Source organism: Scyliorhinus canicula, unplaced genomic scaffold, assembly GCF_902713615.1.
Source record: "Scyliorhinus canicula unplaced genomic scaffold, sScyCan1.1, whole genome shotgun sequence".
In the NCBI taxonomy this organism is placed as follows: domain Eukaryota; kingdom Metazoa; phylum Chordata; class Chondrichthyes; order Carcharhiniformes; family Scyliorhinidae; genus Scyliorhinus; species Scyliorhinus canicula.
This window is the reverse complement of record NW_024055728.1, coordinates 146,061-169,654: the sequence shown is the minus strand read 5'-3', so window position 1 is coordinate 169,654 and position 23,594 is coordinate 146,061. Positions and strand designations below refer to the sequence as shown.

Genomic DNA, 23,594 nt, shown 5'->3' with positions numbered 1-23,594 from the left:
AAGCATTTATGCTAACCACCATGCTACCCTGCTAACATTGGAGGAACTGCGGTCAATTGACGGCTGAGGTCAGGCTAACTTGTGATTGGGTGTGAACTTCTGTGACGTCGCAGCGATCAGCCCACTGATGTTATCCCATCCCCGACATTCCCGAGATCCATGGTTCAGACGGCAGAATTGTCCAGTGACACGTTGCCAATGTCAGTAAAAATGAACAAGATTGTTGGCAGTATCGCCCTTTGTTAAATATAGGTGCATAGAAGATAGCAGGAGGCGGCCTTTTGGCCCTTCCAGCCTGCTCCGCCACTCATCACGATCATGGCTGATCATCCAACTCAATAGCCTACTCCTGCTTTCTCCCTAGAGCCTTTGATCCAATTCTCCCCAAGTGCTTCATCCAGCCGCCTGTTGAATATATTTAAAGTTTTTGCATCAACTACTTCCTGAGGGAATGAATTCCACAGGTTCAACACTCTTTGTGTGAAGAAATGTCTCATTATCTGTGTCCGACATGATTTACCCTGAATCCTCAGACTGGGAACTCTGGTTCTTTACACACACCATATTGGAAACATCCACCTTGCATTTACCCTGTCTAGTCCTGTTCGAATTATATGTGTACCTATGAGATCCCCCTCATTCTTCTGAACTCCAGCGAGAAGAATCCCAACCTAGTCAATCTCTCCACATATGACGGTCCCGCCATCCCTGAAATCTGTCCGGAAAACCGTTGCTGCATTCCCTCGAGAGCAAGAACATCCTTCCTCAGAGAAGGAGACCAAAACTGCACACAATCCTGCAGATTTAGCCTCACCAAGGACAGGTACAATTGTAGCAATGAAATCCCTGCCTCTTTACTCCAAACCTCTTGCAACATACCATTAATCTTCTTTCCTGCCTGCTGCACCTGCATGCTTAACTTCAGCGAATGGTGCACAAGTCCAGCCAGGTCCAGCTGCACAATCCACTTTCCCAATTTACAATAAATAAGGTAGTAATCTGCCTTCCTGTTTTTGCTTCCAAAATGAATAACCTCATACTTATCCAAATTAAACTGCATCTGCCATTGGTTGCCCACTCGCCCAACCTGTCCAGATTTTGCTGCAGGATCCCTGCATCCTCGTCACAATTCACATTCCCACCGAATTTGGTACCATTTGCAAACTTTGAGGTGTTACATTTTGTTCCCTCATTCAAATCATTAATATATATTGTGAATAGCTGGGATCTAAGGACCTATCCATGTGGTACCACAGTGGTTACTGCCTGACAATTTGAAAATGACTCATGAATCCCTTCTCTTTGTTTCCTCTCGGACAACCAATTTTCTATCCACTTCTATACATTTCACCCTATCCCATGCGTTTTAATTTTGCACAATAATCACTTCTGCGCGACTTTGTCAAAAGCCTTCTGAAAGGCCAAATATCGCACATCAACTCCCCCCCCCGCCCCCCCCCCCCTCCCCCGCCCCTTGTCCACTGTACTGGTTACCTCTTCAAATAATTCAAACAGATTTGTCAAGTATGATTTTCCCTTCATTAATCCATGCTGACTCTGACTGATCCTGCCACTGCTTTTAAATGTTCCGCTATAAAATCTTTGTTAATGGATCCAAGCATTTTCCCCACTACAGGTGTTAGGCTTACTGGTCTATAATTCACTGCTTTCTCTCTACCTCTCTTTTCGAATATCGGAATTACGTCAGCTACACTCCAATCTGCAGGGACAGTTCCAGAGTCTATAGAATCCACCAATTACCAACAATGCATCGATTATTTCCGCAGCCAGCTTAAGCACTATGGGATGCAGATTTTCAGGCCCTGGGGATTCATCCGCCTTCAATCCCATTAGTTTTCCCAGCACTATTTCTCTACCAATGTTGATGTCCCTCAATTCTTCCCTCTCACTAAACCTTTCATTCTCCAACATTTCTGGGATCTGATTTGTGTTCTCATTTGTGAAGACAGAGCCAAATCATGTATTGAATTGCTCAGCCATTTATTCGGCCCTTAATATGAATTCTCCTCTTTATGTCTGTAGGGGCCTACATTTCCTTTACCAAACTCTTTCTCTTCACATATCTGTAGAAACTCTTAGTGTCAGTCATTATGTTCCCTGCAAGCTTCCTTTCGGACTGTACTTTCCCCTTCTTAATCAATCCCTTCGTCCTTCTTTGCTGAATTCTAAACTGCGCCTAATCCTCAGACCTATTGTTTGTCTTTGCCAATCTCTATGATTCTTCCTTGTATCGGATACTATTACTAATTTCCTTTGTAAGCCATGGATTGACCATCTTACCGCATGTGCTTCAGTGCCAGGCAGTAATGAACAGTTGCTATACTTCCTCCATGTGCTCATTGAATGTTTGCTTTTATCTATCCATTGTCATCCGTTTCAGTAACTCTCCTTAATATATCACGACAAACTCACCCCTCATATCTTCATAGTTCCCTTGATTAAGATTCAGTACCCAAGTCTCCGAATCAACTACTTCACTCTCCATCTTGATCAAATAATTGGTCATGTTATTGTCGTTGATCCTCAAGGGGTCTCGTAGAGCCAGATAGGCAATGACTCCCTTCTCATTACACAGTACCCAGTCTAAGATGGTCTGTTCTCTATCTGATTCCTCCACATATTGTTCAAGAACAAAATCCCGTATCCACTCCAGGGATTCCTCCTCTACGGCATTGTGACTAATTTTATTTGCCCACTCCATGTGAAGATTAAAATTACCCATGATCACCGATATTCCCTTATCACATGCATCTCTAATTTCTTGATGAATGCCATTTCCAACCTCACCAGTCCAATTTGTGGTTCTACATATCACACCCACTAATGTTTTGGGGTTCATGTTTTCCGTGATTGACCTTTCTCACCTGCTTGTCCGGCATACGGGCCGGATTCGGAACGATGCAGATTGACACATTCCAGCAAAATTGTCTCGGCAATCCCGCCTCTCTGGTATCATATGTACACCCCACGCAGAGAACGTGACAGTGCCCCGGTCCCTTGAACCATTGCAATTAATCGTTTGCAAGCTCAATCAATGCTCTTAATAAATTATGTCGCAAATCTTGTCCCACCATTATAGCGAAAGGTATATGGGCACCGACGTCCGGAGTCCTAACTGAACATAACATATCCAGCTCCAAAATTTAGAATAACGTCAATGAACAATCAATACGGAGACCTTCTCGCCAAATATTCATCCTGCAGCCAATAACACAGAGGAAAACTCATTCATTTCTGTTTGTGAATACTTGCTGCATACTAATTTGTCCATGAATTTGCCGACATGCAGGAATGAATTCACTTCTTTGACTCATTGGGCCGTAGTCAGTTTCTGAAATGTACCTCAAAACCAGTTACAACTGTTCTGTCCATTTTTTTTCCCGCTGGCACAAATGTATCTGAATTTGCATAGTTTAATTGGAATGCTCCTGCTAAGTACCTCATTTGTGTCCGAGATATTCAGGCTCTGTGGATTAACGACATTCCACAAATAGGGCGACGGATTGGGCATATGCGGAACCCTCTTTCAGATGGTGGGTGCGGGGGCTGTGTGGGTCGAATGGCCTACTTCTGCACTGTAGGGACTCTCTGGACACGAGGTTCAGACAAGAAAGCCACGGTTTCCCAGAAAGAACCCATCTGGCTGTTTGTAGCAGGAGAGACGCTTACCGTTACCAACAATGCGGTTGGAGATTATTGTTATTTTTTTACCAAAGGTAATGATTGATGCAGGTAGGGCAGTGTATTCTTTCTGCATTATCTTCAGTAAGACCGTTGATAAGGTCCCAAAGGAGAAATAACTTTACAGAAGCTTATGTCACAAAGGATCAGATGCGGTTTGGCAATATGTATATAGAACTTGCTCGGCCACAGAAGACCGCGTGTTCCAGGGGAAGGTTGCTTTTCTGAATGGAGGTTTTGTCTAGAGGTGTTCCGCAGGGATGAATACTGGTACCATTGCTGTTTGTGGTATACAGAAATGATGTCGAGAAGTATGTAACTGGTCTGATTAGTAATTTTGCGGATGACACAATGATTTGTGGAATTCGAGATTGCGATGGGTATTCAGAGGATACTGCAGGATATAGATCGGTTGGATACCTCCGTAGAGAGATGCCAGATGGAGACTGATATGGAGAAATGTGAGGTAATGCATTTTGAAACGCCTAATACGGGTGGGAATTATACAGTAAATATCAGAACTTCAGAGGTAGTGAGAGGCAGATGGACCTGGGTGTACAGGTCTACAGGTAACTAAAAGTGAAAACGCAGGTGGAGAATGTCGTCAAGAAGGTATGTGGCATGTTCTCCTTCATCCACGGCATTATGTATACCAGAAGGGTATGGAGGGTTTTACAGTTTGTTTACAATGATGTTACTTGATATTTAGGAAATCAGCTATGAGTGGAAATGAAAAATGAAATGAAAATCGCTTATTGTCACGAGTAGGCTTCAAATAAGTTACTGTGAAAAGCACCTAGTCACCACATTCCGGCGCCTGTCCGGGGAGGCTGGTACGGGAGATTGGCTGGACTCGGATTGTTCTCACTGGAACGACTGCTGTTGAGGGGCGACCTGATAGATGTCTGAAAAATTGTGAGGGGCATAGCCAGAGTCGAGAGTCAGAACCATTGCTTCGGAGGGTAGAAGAGTCAGTTACTAGGGGGCATAGGATTAAAGTGCGAGGGGAAAGGTTTAGAGGAGGTTTCCGAGGGAAGTGTTTTGCACAGAGGGGATTGGGCGCCTGGAACTCGCTGCCACGGGAGGTGGTAGCAGCAGGTAGGATAGCGACGCTCAAGGAGAGTCTTGCTGAATCCATCACTAAATGGGAACAGTGGGATCCGTAGTCCGAAGAGTAAACGGTTTTCGGTTCGATGGGCAGCATGGTTGGCACATGCTGCCCATCTAACCGAAGGGCCTGTTCATTTGCGGAAATTTCCTTTGTTTTTTGATTTCCAACATCTGTTCTCCTGGAATGGCTATATTTAGGACGATACTGGAACCGTCCACATCACTTGGAAAAGCAGTGGAGGGCGATACAAATATCAAGATGAAATTTGGGTCAGGTATGGACAGCTAATATCCCCAATGTGCGCGACGTTGAGGGTGATGAAAGCAGGGGACGGAGACAGTTAATATGTGTATAGTATGGCCAGGGAAAACAAAAAGCTATTTTTAATTTTCTTCTGTAATATTAATCGTTCAGTGATCCAAGCCAGCATTATATACGAATGAGCATTCATTTAATCGGTCAGGAGATGGATTCACCTAAAGTGCACTGACTGCGGGGTTCTAGGCTCAGGAAGCCACTGTGGGGAAGGTGGCAGCTAATCCAGGAGGAGGGTGCTCGAGGCCTATCAGCCTTGAAGTATTCCTGCACTCTGGGGAGTTATCCAGCATCTTCCGTTCACACCGCAGTCTTGTGCGATAGGGTGTTGATGACGTATTACTATTCTGAAGTTGTCTACTGCGGCCATTGATTCTCTATTTCACAAAACATCCAAATTCTAGACTACGAGCCCATGAACTAGTATATGCCGCATCATCCAGTAAAACCCCACCCCCCGGCATCTCCACTCTTACCTTCCATTTTCCAGGTGCGTTCGGCTCACGTGGATTCGTTTATCTCTATTTAAACTCTCCTTGCATAAAATTGTGGCTTTCTCTCGGCAATCAGGATGTGGTGACTTAAATCCATTAATTTGAGCTTTACAACCCATGTCGACCCTCCCCAACTCTCCCTCCCCTCCCCTTCTCCACCGGTCTCGGTGCAAGAACTGAGCGAATGCTGCTCTGTCGGAAATAGATGAGTGTACGCTCCATAATTCAGTCTGAAGCTTCTCTCGCTGCCATTACTGAGGGACGACAACTGTGTTGTAGGTAGGTATCTGTGCTCTAAGATTTGAGCTCCATTGTCCACATCGACATTCCCCCTGTGGCATAACGAATTGGCGTTTTGCATTGTCGGATGCAGATATATATATTTGGAACTTGACCAGCACAGTGCAGACATCTCCTCCCTGCTCAATTCCTATGTTGGTTCCCTCGGTGTTCTCTGAGTAAATATATAATCCCCAATCGACATCAGGCTTTGAGGTAATATATTATCAGTCATTGACTCATTCGTGTGATGGGAGCTTGTTGTGCATATCACCAAGTGGCCGATTATATTCCAATCTTACCTCATCAGCTGCTAAGTTTATTTTTTGCGGATGAGCAGAATTTGCCAAAGTTACACTCAGTGCAACGTTGTATTTCTTCATTCGGAAGCAAATCCCAAGTGCTGACGAACTGGAATCTCGAATCTGGATCAAATTACTTTCCTTTGGCACAGAACGCTGGGTATCTGGTGACAAACTTTCTAAACTGCTGCTGTCCTTCAGATGTATTCCTTACATTTACAATAGTTGATCCCATTTGCTATTCACCAGTTCGTTTCACTGTACTTCGGTGCATGTGACAATAAATCAATCATCAATCAATTGATCAGTCACATATACATATCCGCTCACAACGCCAGTGGCGTCTGATGATCTGCAGGGTGCGGTGTACATTTTCGGCGAGAAGGTCACCATCACCTGTACCTTGGCTGGAGATTATCGCTATCGGACCTTCGACCTTTTAAAGATAATTCTCCACTGAACTCTGGGCATATGCCAACAAAGAAAAACAGTGTAACGTATACAGTGGCCGGCGAAACCACCCACGGGGCTTACAAATGCAGTTATTTAAGTTTAATCAAAGAAACATCGCTAGAATCTATATTCAGTAATGTGGTAACTGTCACAAACGTCGGAAAGTAACAAGTGAAAATATTTGGGCGGCACGGTAGCACAAGTAGATCGCAGTGTGGCTTCACAGCGCCAGGGTCCCTGGTCCGATTCCCCGTTGGGTCACTGTCAGTGCAGAGTCTGCATGTTCCCCCCCGTGTCTACGTTGGTTTCCTCCGTGTGCTCGGGTTTCCTCCCACAGTTCAAAGACGTGCAGGTTAGGTGGCCATGATAAATTGCTCTGAGTATCGAAAAAGTTGAGGAGGGTTTATTGGGTCAGGGGATAGGGTGGAAGTGAGGGTTTCAGTGTGTCGCTGCGGACTCGATGGGCCGAATAGCCTCTTCCTGTACTGTATGTTCTACGTTCTATTATTTAGTCGCCTTTTTCACTGAAACCTTTGCTGCCGTGATAGTGACACAATAGATTTGTGTACTATTTTGGCAGAGTAATCAAACTGATCCGACTTTTACATGAACGCTGAAGGTTTGGGCAGAATCTTTCCCACATTGGTCTCGGAATTTACATTCTGTGAATCTTAACCTGTTAGGAGCGTTACTAAAATCACCATAGTCACAGAAACACAGTTGTCACAATATGGAATGAATTGTAAATTAGGGAGTTGGTTGAACCCCAGGCCATTATTCATTAAAGTGTAAGCAGAATAAAATTGTCTCGCTTCAGATAAAACCGAGAAATACGGAACTCTGGGTCGAGGGATACAAATACAGACTTTGTCTGGAGTTGGCCTTGTCACTAATGTACCTTGATATCAAAAGAAAATGTGATGATGACGCTTCATCGTCGATGGAAAAGGCAGGTGTATATCTGCTGGGCTCAATTTAGTTCGGTTGATACATAATCTAATTCATTGAACTCTGCCTGTAATATTCTCCAAATCTCTCATAATGTAATGGAATTCCTAAAGGTCAGACTTGCTCCATGCAAAAGGACTTTCTTATTTTTGTAATTCACCGTTTGTAGAAGCATTACAGCCGTAACTCCTTTGAGTTTAAATTCCACTGGGGACACCACACTACAGAGAACAGATTACAGACGGTTATCACGTTTTTGTTCAGTGAATTAATGCTGAAATGTCGTTTTAATTGTGATCAATTTATGGCGATGAATATTGTTCTACAACGTCCGATATGCATGATAATCTCGAGTTCTAACTAATTATTCACTACTTTTATTTTATCACAGATCCACCAGCAACTCCAGAGGTATCCCTTGATCAAAGGACTGGGGTGTATGTGCCTGGTGAGCAGGTCACTATAACCTGTACAGCGACTGTCGATCACCAAAGTACCAAATTCTTCATTCACAAAGAGACTCGCCAAATCTATTATCAGAATGTCGTCACAGTCGGGAATTCTGGAACATTCAGGGTGACCGGTAAAGAGCAAGGAGGGCGGTACAAATGCAAATATAGAACTGCTGTGAAGCAAAGGGAGATATGGTCCAAATTCAGCAAGGCTGTCTCTGTTACAATAACAGGTTAGTAATAGGGATAACATATGGTTCATATACAAATCCACATTCCTCGTTTTTGCGAAAGGGTTTATATCATTTTCGGGAGTAAAAAAAAACAACTGGGGTGTAAATCTATCCCGTCCACACACTGCTCGACTTTGTCCTGTGCGACTGTCCACAGGAAACATGCCCAATGTTCTTTTACGCGGTCGTTGAGCTGTCGCCGGTTTCAAACAGCAGTCCAAGACGAATTGCAACGAAACGCAACTCCCTTCTTCTACTGATATTTTAGAATCCAAGATTAGCGCGAAAAACGGATTTTCGATACAAATTAGATCTGTGTCTCACCGGGAATTGGTAAATAATATACGATTAATTGCACCGTGTCGAAACTCAAAGCTCCCTCCAAACATTTTATATTGAAACATTTTATTATTTGTGTTTGAATTTTAATTTCCTTTCCATTTCTTTCACCAAAGACAAACTCACACCTCCCAGAATTCTATTTAGTCAATCGTCCGGGGTGTATATGGAGGGAGAAACTGTCACCATGACCTGCTCAGTGGGCGTAGAGAACCCTCGTCTAATCTACTTCTACAAAGATGGACTTAAACTGCCGTCAGAAGTCGTCACAAAGAACAACTCCAGAACATTCATAATGAGCAGTAAAGACCAAGAAGGGCGATATCAATGCAGTTACAAGACCAATGTGAACGGCAGATCGTTTCAATCCCAGTCCAGTCTATCGTTGACTGTGATTATTTCAGGTGAGTGCATATCTCAGTAAATGGCTCTAATTAACAAGACTATTTTTCTCATGAATGTTTCTTACATGAAAAAACGCGTATTTGTGCTGTAGTCTCTAACTATTAATCGTGAGAGGACTGGCTGACCCATTACGGGCAGCACGGTACCACAATTGGATAGCACTGTGGCTTCACAGCGCCAGAGTCCCAAGTTCGTTTCCCCGCTGGTCCACTGTCTGTGGGGAGACGGCATGTTCTGCCCGCGTCTGCGTCGGTTTCCTACGGGTGCTCCGGTTTCCACCACAGTCCAAAGGCGTGCAGGTTAGATGTTTTGGACATTATAAATTGCCCTTAGTGACCAAAAATTTTAGGACGGGTATTGGGTTACGGGAATAGGGTGTCAGTGAGGGCTTCAGTGGGTCGGTGCAGACTCGATGGGACAAATGACCTCCTTCTGCACTGTCTGTTCTTTGTTCGATAGTACTGTCAGCTTTCCAATATAATCTATCAACTGAGCACGTGCTCCATAATGCATTTCTTGATCGGGCATAGGACGTGGATGTCGCTGACTGCGGTGCCATTTATTCCCCTCCCAAATTGCTCTTGAACTGAGTGGCTGGCTGATCAATTTCAGAGGTTAATCGTCAGCCACATTGCTGTGGATATTGAGCGAAGTGTAGGCAAGATCAGTCAAGGACAGTTTTGACTTTGCTCAAGGACGTTAGTGCACGAGGCGGGTAATTAAGGCAATCAACAATTCTTTCGTGGTCATCATTAGATTTTTCTTGTATTAAATGTCACCATCTTCGGAGGTTGGATTCGGAAACTGGTCCCGAATGGGACTGTAGTTTACTATTCCAGTGACGATGAGTGCTGCATTGCGAAACTATGGTGCTTTAGAGTTTGGTGTAAACAGAGCGTTCAGAGGATAAGTTGTAACGTGTTAATAGCAACTAAACTTAACTACGGCGGTACTTTCAAGATGCATTCGTAATTTAATGTAGTAACGAAAATCATATCTGAATCAGGAGTGAGCTATGACGCTCTTAACTGAATAACTGGCTTAACCGGTTATAACATCATTGATTTGGGGTGGGGGCGATAAAAAGCAGGCAGTCTCAGAGCTGTTTCACTGCACTCTGAACGTTTCTTGTTTACTAGATGTTACTAGATGCTTGTTTCTTATCGGTGAGGTGGTATTTGGGAAATCATCTGTGACGAAGCACTGAGGCGGAGTTAAATCTCTCCAGAAAGTAAACCATCCGGGAGATACGACGCTGGTGCTGGAAGTGACGTCAAACGTGGGAGAGATTTTCTTTCCCGCAGCGGAGGCAGCTGATTGGTGACTGACAATCAGATGGGCGTTTCTTCCCTTTAACACTTCCAGGGACCTTAGTTTAGGAGGTACTCGTATTTACAATAGAGGAATGTCCCCTTCCGCAGTCTAAATATAATTGAATCTAATATAGAGAGAAATACAGCACAGAACAAGCCCTTCGGCCCACGATGTTGTGCCGAACTTTTGTCCTAGGTTAATCATAGAATTTTGGACACTAAGGGCAATTTTTCATGGCCAATCCACCCAACCTGAACATCTCTGGACTGTGGGAGGAAACCGGAGTACACGGAGGAAACTCACGCACACACGGGGAGGATGTGCAGACTCCACACAGACAGTGACCCAAGTCGAAATCGAACTTGGGACCCTGGAGCTGTGAAGCAATTGTGCTATCCACAATGCTACTGTGCTTCTCTTAAGAAGAATACACTCCATTATTCTACCCTAATCCATGTACGTATCCAATAGCCGCTTGAACGTCCCTAACTTTTCCGACTCAACTACGTCAACAGGCAGTGCATTCCATGCCCCCACTACTCTCTGGGTAAAGAACCTACCTCTGACATCTCCTCTTCCACCATTTATCTTAAATTTATGTCCCCTTGTAATGGTGTGTTCCACCCTGGGGAAAAGTATCTGACTGTCTACACTATCTATTCCCCTGATCATCTTATAAATGTCTATCAAGTCGCCCCTCATCCTTCTCCGTTCTAATGTGAAAAGGCCTAGCATCTTCAAACTTTCCTCAAATGACCTGCTCTCCATTCCAGGCAACATCCTGGTAAATCTACTTTCCAAAGATTCCACATCCTTCCTAAAATGAGGCGACCAGAACTGCACACAGTACTCGAAATGTGGCCTGACCAAGGTTCTGTACAGCTGCAACATCACCTCACGGCTCTTAAACTCAACCCCTCTATTAATGAACGCTAGCACACCATAGGCCTTCTTCACCACTCTATCCACTTGAGTGGCACCTTTGAAAGATCTATGAACATATACCCCAAGATCTCTCTGCTCCTCCACATTGCCAAGAACCCTACCGTTAATCCTTATTCTGCAGTCATATTTGTCCTTCCAAAATGGACATCCCCACACTTGTCAGGGTTAAACTCCATCTGCCACTACTCAGCCCAGCTCTGCATCCTATCTATGTCTCTTTGAAGACGACAACAGCCCTTTTCACTATCCACAACTCCACCAATCTTTGCATCATCTGCACATTTACTCACCCACCATTCAACTCCCTCATCCACGTCGTTAATGAAAATCACAAACAGGAGAGGACCCAGAACTGATCCCTGTGGTACGCCACTGTTAACTGGGTTCCAGGCTGAATATTTGCATTCCACCACCACTCTCTGTCTTCTATCGGTTAGCCAGTTTGTTATCCAACTGGCCAAATTTCCCACTATCCCATGTCTCCTTATTTTCTGTGCAAGCCTATAATGGTGAACCTTAACAAATGCCTTACTACAATCCATGAACACTACATCCACTGCTTTACCTTCATCCACATGCTTGGTCATCTCCTCAAAGAAGTCAGTAAGACTTGTAAGGCAAGACCTACTCCTCACAAATCCGTGCTGATTATCCCTAACCAAGCAGTCTTTTTCCAGATGCTCAGAAATCCTATCACTCAGTACCCTTTCCAATACTTTGCCTACCACTGAAGTAAGACTAACTGGCCTGTAATTCCCAGGGTTATCCCTATTCCCTTTTTTGAACAGGGGCACGACATTCGCCACTCTCCAATCCTCTGGTACCACCCCTGTTGACAGCGAGGACGAAAAGATCATTGCCAACGGCTCTGTAATTTCATTTCTTGCTTCCCATAGAATCCTTGGATATATCCCGTCAGGCCCGGGGGACTTGTCTATCCTCCAGTTTTTCAAAACGCTCTACACATCTTCCTTCCTGACAAGTATATCCTCGAGCTTATCAGTCTGCTTGACACTGTCCTCTCCAACAATATGGCCCCTCTCGTTTGTAAATACTGAAGAAAAATACTTGTTCAAGACCTCTCTTATCTCGTCAGACTCAATACACAATCTCCCACTACTGTCCTTGATCGAAACTACCCTCGCTCTAGTCATTCTCATATTTCTCACATATGTGTAAAAGGCCTTGGGGTTTTCCTTGATCCTATCTGCGAAGAGTTTTCATGCCCTCTCTTCGCTCTCCAAATCCCTTTCTTCAGATCCCTCCTGGCTATCTTGTATCCCTCCAGTGCCGTGTCTGAACCTTGTTTCTTCAGCCTCACATAAATCTCCTTCCTCTTAACAATACCTCAGACGTATATTCGAGGGGGTTCTTCCTACTGAGGTAATATGGGTTGATGTCAGAAATAGGAAAGGACCAGTCAGCTTGCTGGGTTTTCTATAGGCCCCCAATAGAGGCAGAGATGTGGAGGAAAAGATTGGGGAACAGATGTTGGAAAGGTGCAGAAGTCACTGTGTAGCAGACTTGGATGACTTCAACTTTGCAAATATTGCGTGGAAACTCTTTACATCAAATAGTTTGGATGGGGTGGTGTTTGGGCAGTCTGTCCAGGAAACGTTTCGAACACAGTATGTAGATTATCCGACCAGAGGGAAGGCCATATTCGATTTGGTACTTGGTAATGAACCCGGACAAGTTATAGATTTGTTCGTGGGGATCTACTTTGGTGGTAGTGACCACAATTCTGTGACTTCCATGTTAGTAATGGAGAGGGATAGGTGCGTGAAACAGGGCAAGGTTTACAATTGGGGGAAGGGGGAAATACGATGTTGTCAGACAAGTACTGAAGTGGGGCTGGTTTAGCTCACTGAGCTAAATCGTCGGCTTTTGAAGCAGACCAAGCAGGCCAGCAGCACGGTTCGATTCCCGTACCAGACTCCCCGGACAGGCGCCTTAATATGGCGACTAGGAGCTTTTCACAGTAACTTCATTGAAGCTCTTGACAATAAGCGATGTTCATTTTCAAGTGCATGGGCTGGGAACATAGGCTGCCAGGGAAGGACACAATTGAAATGTGGAACAACTTCAAGGAGCATGCACTACGTGTCCTTGATATGTATGTCCCTGTCAGGCAGGGAAGAGATGGTCGACTGAGGGAACCATGCTTGACAAGAGAGGTTGAATGGCTGGTTAAGAGGAAGGATACTTCTTGCTCTTATATCGGAATAAAGTTCCGATATAAGGCGGAGAAAAAAAGTTTCAGACAGGCCGCTGGATGAATACAAGATAGCCAGGAGGGAACTGAAGATAGGGATTAGGAGAGCAAAGAGAGTGCATGAAAAATCATTGGCGGGTAGGATCAAGGAAAATCTTGAGGAAAATCGCGTATTGTCACGAGTAGGCTTTCAATTAAGTTACTGCGAAAATTCCCTCGTCGCCACATTCCGGCAAATGTCCGAGGAGGCTGGTACGGGAATCGAACCGTGCTGCTGAACTGCTTGGTCTTATTTAAAAGCCGCGGTTTTGCCAAGTGAGCTAAACCAGCCGCTTATGTGAGAAATGCGAGAATGACTGGAGCGAGGGTAGGTCCGATCAAGGACCGTAGCGGGAGATTACGTATTGAGTCTGAAGAATTAGGAGAGGTCTTGAACGAGTATTTAAGAATGAGAAGGGCCATATTGTTGGAGAGGACAGTGTTAAACAGTCTGGTAAGCTTGAAGAGATACTTGTTATGAAGGAAGATGTGTTGGGCATTTTGAAAAACTTGAGGGCAGACCCCCCCGGTCCTGACGGGATATATCGAAGGATTAAATAGGAAGCAAGAGATGAACTTGCAGAGCCGTTGTCAATGATCTTTTCGTCCTCACTGACAACCGGGGTGGCACCAGGGGATTGGAAAGTGTCTATTAACGTACACCTGTTCAACAAATGGAATAGGGATAACCCTGGGGATTACAGGGTTATCCCGTCTTACTTCGGTAGTAGGCAAAGTAAAGGAAAGGGTCCTGAGGGATTGGCTTTCTGAGCATCTGGAAAGACACTGCTTGATTAGGGATAGTCAGCACGGATTTGAGAGGGTTAGGTTTTGCCTTACAAGTCTTATTGACTTATTTGAGGAGAGAACCAACCATGTGGATGAAGGAAAAGCAGTGGATGTAGTGTAGATGCGTTTTAGTAAGGCATTTAATAAGGTTCCCCATGGTAGGCTTATGCAGAAAGTAAGGAACATGGGATAGTGGGAAATGTGGCCATTTGGAAAACGAATTGGCTAACCGATAGAAGACAGAGAGTGGTGGTCGTTGGTAAATATTCAGCCTGGAGCCCAGTTACCAGTGGTGTACCGCAGAGATCAGTTCTGAGTCGTGTGCTGTTTGTGAGTTTCATACATGACTTGGATGAAAGAGTTGAAGGGTCAGTAAACTTGCAGACGATACGAAGATTTGTGGAGTTGTAGATAGTGAGGATGGCTGTTGTTGGCTACAAAGAGAAATAGATTGGATGCATAGCTGGGCTGAGAAGCGGCAGATGGTGTTTATCCCTTAACAGTGTGAGGTTGTCCATTTTGGAAGGACACATATGAATGCTGAATACAGGGTTAGCGGTAGGGTTCTTGGCAATGTGGAGGAGCAGGGAGATCTTGGGGTCTATGTTCATAGATCTTCCAAAGTTGCCACTCAAGTGAATAGAACTGTGAAGAATATCATGGTGTGCTTGTGTTTATTAGGAGAGAGATTGCATTTAGGAGCCGTGAGGTGATGATGCAGCTGTGAAAAACCTTGCTCGGGCAACATTTTGAGTACTGAGCGCAGTTCTGGTCGCCTTATGTTAGGCCGGATGTGGATGCGTTGGAAAAGGTTCAAAGGAGATTTACCACGATGTTGCCTGGAACGGAGAGCAGGTCTTACGACGAAAGGTTGAGGGTGCTATAACTTTTCTCATTAGAACGGAGAAGGATGAGGGGCGACTAGATAGAGGTTCACAACATAATCAGGGGAATAGATAGAGTAGACAGTCAGAGACGTTTTCCCCGGGTGGAACAAACCATTACAAGGGGACAGAGATAGGGGGGTCTCAGAGGTGGGTTCATTACTCAGAGAATAGTGGAGGCATGAAATTCACTGTCTGTGGAAGTAGTTGAGTCGGAAACATTAGGGAACTTCAAGCATCTATTGGATAGGTACATGGATTACTGTAGAATGATGGGGTGCAGATTAATTTGTTCTTAATATGGGACAAAAGTTCGGTACTACATCGTGGGCCGAAGGGCCTGTTCTGTGCTGTATTCTTCTATATTCTATGTTCTAAGCACATTTTAAGAGTGCGGCAGGAGTATTCGGCCAGGTGGAATGATCTGCCTGCAATATGAGGGAAATCAAGGAAACTTTCTCTGCCCTACCGCAGCTCCTGAATTCCGCACAGTGCCAGTGGAGAAACGGGTGGTTAAACTATGGAGCATCTGTAATGCTGAGGACATCGCAAATAGCACATTTAGAGAGTTGGTTACACCGCAAGCAATGGCTGCAAATAAGAAAAGCATTTCCTGACCACCAGGAAGCGAAGTAGGCAGGTAGTGGGGACGTCCCTGAGGTCACTCCCGCTCAAACATGTGTGCCGTGTTGGATACTGTTAGGAAGGTTTACCGCTCAGTGGACAGAACCAGCAGCCATGAGTGTGGCACCACGATTGGTTCTGCTGCACAGCAGAAAAGGCAAAGTATCGGGAGCGCTGTGGTGACATGGTACATAGGTAAGTACAGTCCAGAAATAAAGGCTCTGAATTGGGGGAGGGCCGATTTCAATAACATGAGCCAGGTTGTGGCAAACGCAGACTGCGAGCAGCTCCTTACAGGTAAACCGACATTTGGATAGCGCGAGTCTTGTAAAAGTGAAAGAGTGAGAGTTCAGTGCCAAATATTCCCTCTGAGTGAAGAGAAAAAGACGCAGGTCAAGGCAACACTGGGTTTCCAGGCGAATCTAGAGATTGGTGTAGAAATATTAGGACGTATATGGTAGGTGTAAAACAAATTAAGTCGGCGAGGCCCTTCAGTATTGTGAGAGTGTCAGGGAGTACTTGAATAATAAATTAGGGGGATAAAAGGGACACAAAATACCATTGTTGGTTTGGATTAAGGAAAGCCCCAAGGCTTTTAACAAGACTTTTCGGGGCAGTCGGTTGATCAGGGAGAGATTGGGGCCAATTAGGGAGCATAGGAACTATCTGTGCGTTGAGACAATGGACGTGGGCGAGGCCTCAAGTGAATATTTTTCGTTTTCATTCGCTAACGAGAACGTCATGGGTTGCTAAGGATATACATTTGGACGGTAACCGTCACGTAAACACGCTAAGATTAATAGTGATGAGGTATTGGAAGATTTTGCTGGAATAAAGGTACACACATCTCGCGAAACAGATGAGATGCATCCGAAGCGGATACGGGAGGCAATGGACGAGTTTGCTTGGGCCCTGACACACACATGTAAATCTTCGCTGACCACAGGTGATGTTCCAGATGACTGGAAGACAGCAGATATGATGCTTTGCTTCATGAAGCGAGCGGAGTTAGACAGGCCACTAATTCAAAATGTCACAGGTCGGGACATTCCTGGTAAAACAAATTGTGCAGAACTGGGATAATGAATATTTGAAAAGGCAGGTATTAATCATAGACGTCAACATGGAGTTGTTTTGGAAGATCCTGTCTGACTAATTCAATTCAGTTTTTTTGAAAAAGTAACTAAACACATTGATGAGGGTTTTACAGTTCATGTTAACATGGAGTTCAATTTGACCGTTTTCAGGATCCCACATGAATGATTGTGCTAAAAATGTTAGGGCCATAGGATCCAAGTAAGGTTAGCCAATGTGTTTCACAATTGTCATGCCAACAACAAGCAAAGGGTGATTTCTTTGGGTTTTTTTTTGTTTGTTATTTACATCACAGCCGGACCTGCTAGGGCTCCCAAAGGGGATTCCGAGTTAGTCTTATTCCCCAACCCGTTCTCTACAGTCCGTTGGCAGGCCGGTAGCACAAGTGGATAACACTGTGGCTTCTTAGCGCCAGTGTCCAGGATTCGATTCCCTGCTTGTTCACAGTCTGTGCGGAGTCTGCACGTTCTCCCCCTGTCTGCGTGGGTTTCCTCCGGGTGCAGCGCTTTCTTGCCACTGTCCAAAGACGTGCAGGTTAGCTGGATTGGTCATGGTAAATTGCCCTTAATGTCCAAAAAGGTTAGAAGGGGTAATTGGGTTACGGGGATATGGTGGAACCGAGGGTTTAAGTGGGTCGGTGCAGACAAAATGGCCCAATGGCCTCCTTCTGCACTGCATGTTCTATGTTTACGTTCATCACTTTCACATATATATCCAGCTCTCATCGGCAAAGTCCTATGGATCCACCATCAACACTCCCTAGGCAGCGCATTCAAAATCCCAATAAACCATTCATTCACAGTTCTCTTGATTGCCATCTTGTGTTTGTGACCGCTAGTCACTGACATATCAACTAGTGGAAATAGAATATCCTCTTTTCCCTGTCAAAATGTTCAGAATATTCGCTGCTTAATGTTCTCTGATCCAAGGAGAACTGTAGAAGAAGGATGGGCCAAATCTAACCAGCAGTGGCACTAATATCTTATCTGGTACGGTTGCTAGAATCACTCGGAATAGTCTGTCAGGGCTCTGAAATCCCTCAGCGTTAGCGTAGAAAAAGTAATAACCTAAGGGGAAATATAGAACAAAATAAGAGAACGACAGCACCCGCAGGCAGAGAAAAAAGGTGAAAAGTGTGAGACGGGCGTAGTCAATGCAGGACTAAGGGTGTTTTATGTTAATGCAAACAGTCTATGGGGCAAGGTAAATGACCTTTTACGCATTCAAATTGGCCGTTGCGATGATGTGGGCATCACAAAGATGTGATTGCATGGGGATCAAGGGCTGGGATCTATATATCCAAGGATATGTGTCCTATCGAAAGGACAGACAGGTGGTCGAAGGAGGCGGGGTTGCATTGTTGGTAAGAATGAAGGTAAATCGATAGCAAGGATCTGTATTGGATCAGGAGGCATTGAATCTCCAGGTAGGGTGAGGAATCGCAAAGGTAAATGTACCTGATGCGAGTTATAAACAGGCCCCCGGCAGTAGTCAGGATGTGTGCCAGATAACAAATCAGGAGATAGAAAAGGGAAGCCAATAAGTCAATATTGCAATAATCATGGGGATCACAAAATGCAGGTGTGCTGGGGAAATTAGTTTCGCAATGGGTCACAAGGAAATTAATTTGTGGAATGCCAAACAGATGTGTTTTAAAAGCAGCTTGTGACAGAGCCTACAAGGAAAGAAGCAATTCTGGATTTCGTAATGTGTAATGAGGCAACTTGATTCGGGACCTTAAGATGAAGGAAGCCTGAGGGATAGTGACCACAATGTGATTGAATTTACCCTGCAGTGTGACAGGGAGAAGCTGGAATCTGATGTAAACGTATTAAAATTAAATAAGGGAAACCACAAAGACACGAGGGAGGAGCTGTACAGAGTTCATTGGAAAAGAAAACTGGCATGAAAGACAGTGGAACAGCAATGGCAGGAGCTTTTGGGAGTTATTCGGGAGGCACAACAGAAATTCATCCCAATGAGGAGGATACATGCTAGGGGGAGGACACGGAATCTGGCTGACGAGGGAAATCGAAGACCAGATAAAAGCAAAAGAAAAAAAGATGCAAAGTGGCGAGGATTAGTGGGAAGCCATAGGATTAGGAAGCCTTTAAAAGAGAGAAGAGGACGATTAAAAAAGCAGAAACGGGGAGAACATGACATATGAGGACAAGTTTGCTAAACATATATAATATATAAAAAAGGTAAGAGAGGTAAAAATAGATATTGGGCCATTGGAAAATGTAGCTGGAGAAGTAATAATAAGAAACAGAGAAATAGCAAACGAACTGAATAATTACATTTATTATGGGCCAGGGTTCAGAAAACTCCAAAGTATATCATGGTGTTCAGCTGACCCACTTTTAATAGATGTTCCTTATGGGGAGAACAAGGGTCCAATCTACAGGAGTTATGCAACAGAAATCATAAATATTTAAAAAAACAAAACAATGTTTATTCTATGAACCCAGTTAACATTTTAAGAAACACACAGGAAACATCTTATCAACTACGAACATACATAACACCAGAGATACAATACTCTATAGCTAGCCGGTCATACCTTTCCCACCAACATTCTTCAGTTAAACACTTTTAACAACGGTTGCAGGTTTAAATTCTCTACAGAAAGAGGTATTACTTTGAAATCATCAAGTGAGCTGAAGACATTCCTCAGCTTGTAGTGAGAGGTCATTACAGATTTGCTTGCTTTAAAGATAGTTCTCCAAGACTGAAAACTAAATCAAAAACAACCACAAAGCAGCTCTTCAGGTCAAAACTAAGTGAAAATGAAATGAAATGAAAATCGCTTATTGTCACAAGTAGGCTTCAATGAAGTTACTGTGAAAAGCCCCTAGTCGCCACATTCCGGCGCCTGTCCGGGGAGGCTGGTACGGGAATGTGCTGCTGGCCTGCTTGGTTTGCTTTAAATGCCAGCGATTTAGCCGAGTGAGCTAAACCAGCCCCTAGTGAGCTAAACCAGCCCCTGTGAGTTAAACCAATACTGAAAGACAGCACAGCTCAATACACACTGTCATTACTACAGCTTTGGCTGAACACCTGTTTCCTAAAGGTACATCCACCTGTCCCCTCACTCCAAGAGAAAAAAAATAAACCATCAACTTGAAGATGGTTTCATTTTTCATCTTTTCATTTTCCTCTAAGAAATACTGACGGTAACATATCTTTCCGTTTCACAAAACAAAAGATGCAAACAGGTATAACAACATAGTCCATTTTAGTTCTTCTTCCTCAACCAAACCTGCATCTCTTCATCACATTCGTGACAAAGCATCTGCTATCACGTTTCATCGTCCTACCACATGTATTATTTTTCAATGAAATTACTGTCACAATAACTCCATCGAAACAGCCTGGTATTGTTATTCCCGAATCGCTCCAAAAACCTCAATGGATTATGATCAGTGTACATAATTGTTTCAGATGGATTACTGGTCACATGAATGTGAAAACGGCTCAAAACCAAGCTCAAAGTCTCCTTCTCAATCGTAGAATACTTCTTCTGATGTGGATTTAATTTCTTTGACAAATAAGCAATAGGCCGCTCTAGTCCTTCGTCATGGTTTTGTGGAAGCACTGCATCTAACCCCACATCGCTCGTATCAACAGCCGTTTTCAATGGCTTTGTATAATTTGGGATGGCTGACACAGGAGCAGTGGTCAACACAGCCTTCAGCCGTCAAATACCAGTTGACACTCCGCTGACCACTGACATTTGCTGCGTTCCTTTAGCAAGTCCGTCAGTGGAGTGACCACACTGCTCAAATTAGGCATAATTTTCAGTAAATTCCACTCATTCCAAGAAATATCATCATTTCCCTTCGTGTCGAGGGTATTGGAAACTCCCCAATAACGTTTGTTTTCACACACTGTGGCACCATTCGACCCTCTCCGACTGTATGGCCAAGGAAAATGACTTGGGTTTTCCAAATGTACTTTTGGCTAGTTTAACAACCTAACCCGGCTCCTGACGTCGATCGAATAACTCCATGAGATGCTTCAAATGTTCTTTGCATGTCTGGCAGAAAATACCATTTCGTCGATGTATACCGCATAATTCGGGAATCCTGAAGCAATTTTGTTAGGTATTCGTTGAAATGTGGCTGGGGCGTTTTTCATGCCACATGGCATAACTTTTAATTGGTACATACCATCTGGAGTCATAAAATCTGAAATCTCCTTCCCCCTTTCGGATACAGGTACCTGCCAGTAGCCTTTAAAAATATAATTTGGGGAAAAAAGCCTATTGTCCCTCTTTCGCAATCCTCTAAGCGTGGGACAGGATGGGTCCGTTCTTGAAACTGCATTCACCTTTCTCTCGTCCACACACTACTGTTGAGTACCGTCCGGTTTCGGTAATATCACTGTGGGTGAGCTACATTGGCTGCAACCCACTTCAATTATGCCACTTTTAAGCATACTTTCAATCTATTTGTCAAGATGTGCCAATTTTAAAGAGTTAAGTCGATAGGGATGTTGTTTGTTTTGAAAGGCATTTCCCACATCAGCATCATGTATTGCCAATTTAGTACTTGCCAACCTATCTCCACAAACTTGCCCATGTGATATTGATCACTCTTTCAGGTCAGTTAGTTTTTTTCTCTGGAACATAACTCAAAAATTTATATGAACATCCTCGTTTTTCAATTTAATTTGAGGAATGTCAAATTCAATGTAATCTGGATTCAGTTCTTCAATTTGAGTTTGAATAGTTAAAACCTCCTCTATTTGCTCTCCTTCCATTTGAAAGTACATTTTAAGCATATCCACATGACACAATTGGTGAATATCTCTTCTACCTGGCGTTTCTACCACATAATTCAGCTCACTTAATTTCCTTTCAATCAGATACGGTCCATAAAACATTGCTTTTAAAGGTGCACCTTCCACTGGCAATAACACTAAATCGTTGTCTCGACTGGCAAAACTACGAATTTTTGCTTTCTTGTCCGCTTCCCGTTTCATCACATGTTGTGCAACCTTTAAATGTTGTCTCGTCAATTCCACTGCTTTATTTAATAATTCAGTAAAAGTTGACACGTAATCCAATAAGGTATGTTCCGACGGCTTCCTCACCAATTTCTCCGTAATCAATTATAAGTGGTCTTCTTACCTCATGACCAAACATTGGTTCAAAAGGACTAAATTTGGTTTCCGCATTAGGTGCATCCCTAATTACAAACAGTATTAATGGCATTCCATTATCCCAATCCTCTGTATAAACTTGACAATAATCCCTCAACATTGTCTTTAATGTCTGACACCACCTTCCTTACACTCCTTGAGCTTCTGGATGGTACGCAGCTGATTTAAATTGTTTTATCCATAAGCTATACATATCTTTGAATAACGTAAGGGTAAAATTCGATCCTTGATCGAATTGTTTTTCTGTCAGTAGTCCATATTTCGTTAATAATTAAAGTAACTCCTTCACAATCGTTCTAGCTGTAATATTGAGTACTGTGGAATAGACTATGAAAACCTAGTATATACATCCATTGTAGTCAAAATATATTGATTTAGAAAGCCGTCCGTCGCAATTAATTGAGACCCTTGTAAAAGATTCTTCAAATGCTATTAAAAGCGCTGGTGTTATGGCTGCTTGAGGTTTCCCTATCACTTGACATGTGTGACATGACTGTCAAAATTTAACTGCATTTTTATGTAGTACAGGCCAATAAAAATGTTTTTGTATTTTAGCTTGAGGTTTCCTTACTGCCATTCAGAGAGTGAAGATAAAGTTGAAGTGCAATTATCAGAAACAATTTTTGATCAGATGGTTGGATAACAACAGGTGGAGGATGCGTCGGATGTTTCTAGTTCAGGAAAATTGGCGGAGTTACAACAGAAAGATAAATAAATCAAACGGATATATCAGAAAGCATACATGGAAGAGGAATCTGAGTGTATATCCGAATGTTATTACCATCCCATTGGTACCTCATGTGTTCCTCGCAGAATCTCCTTTCTATACCCTGCCGTCAATGCCACTTGATGTACATCTGCCAAATTTTCATCCGCCTGAAAATACAAAAGTCTTAATTTTCTCATCAAGACATCATTTATGTGGAAAATAACATGCTGATATACACTCAGATTCCTCTTCCGTGTATACTTTCTGTAACATCCGTTTGATTTATTCATCTTTCTGTTGTAACTACGCCAATTTTCCTGAACTATAAATATCCGCCTCATCCTCCACCTGTTGTTATCCAACCATCAGATGAAAAATCGTTTCTGATAATTGCACTTCAACTTAATCTTCACTCTCAGAATTCACCTCTTGTCTTAACCTGTGACTTTTCTAACTTGTTTCTACACAACCCGGCAAATATCATAGTATTCGTCCTTCCACACTTCATTTGTCTGATTTTCCACTGGTTTATCGATCACAGTAGGCATCACTCCCACCTGCGATCCAGCTTTATCATTACCCAGGATTAACTCTATTCCTGGACACGATCGTTTGTCAGTTGCTCCAATTACCAATTCACCCCTCTTTCCTGGACATTCCAATCTTACCTTATATAATGGAACACTACTCTTCGAACCCCGAATTCCACATATTGTCACCTTTTCTTGCAATATTCTTCCAAACTACATTACTCTTCATCTCTTACCATTAAAGCTTTAAT

At 43.5% G+C, this 23,594-nt stretch overlaps 1 protein-coding gene across 5 annotated transcripts in view; it reads left to right on the top strand.

Moving 5' to 3' along the window:
• LOC119960746 overlaps positions 1-23,594 on the top strand; it is a 104,786-nt gene that overhangs the window by 45,822 nt on the left and 35,370 nt on the right. For all 5 annotated transcript variants that reach the window (XM_038788356.1, XM_038788359.1, XM_038788357.1 and 2 more), the window contains 2 exons: positions 7,996-8,289; positions 8,745-9,032. In XM_038788356.1, the coding sequence (XP_038644284.1) occupies positions 7,996-8,289; positions 8,745-9,032 (582 nt within the window). The remainder of the gene's footprint in view (positions 1-7,995; positions 8,290-8,744; positions 9,033-23,594) is intronic.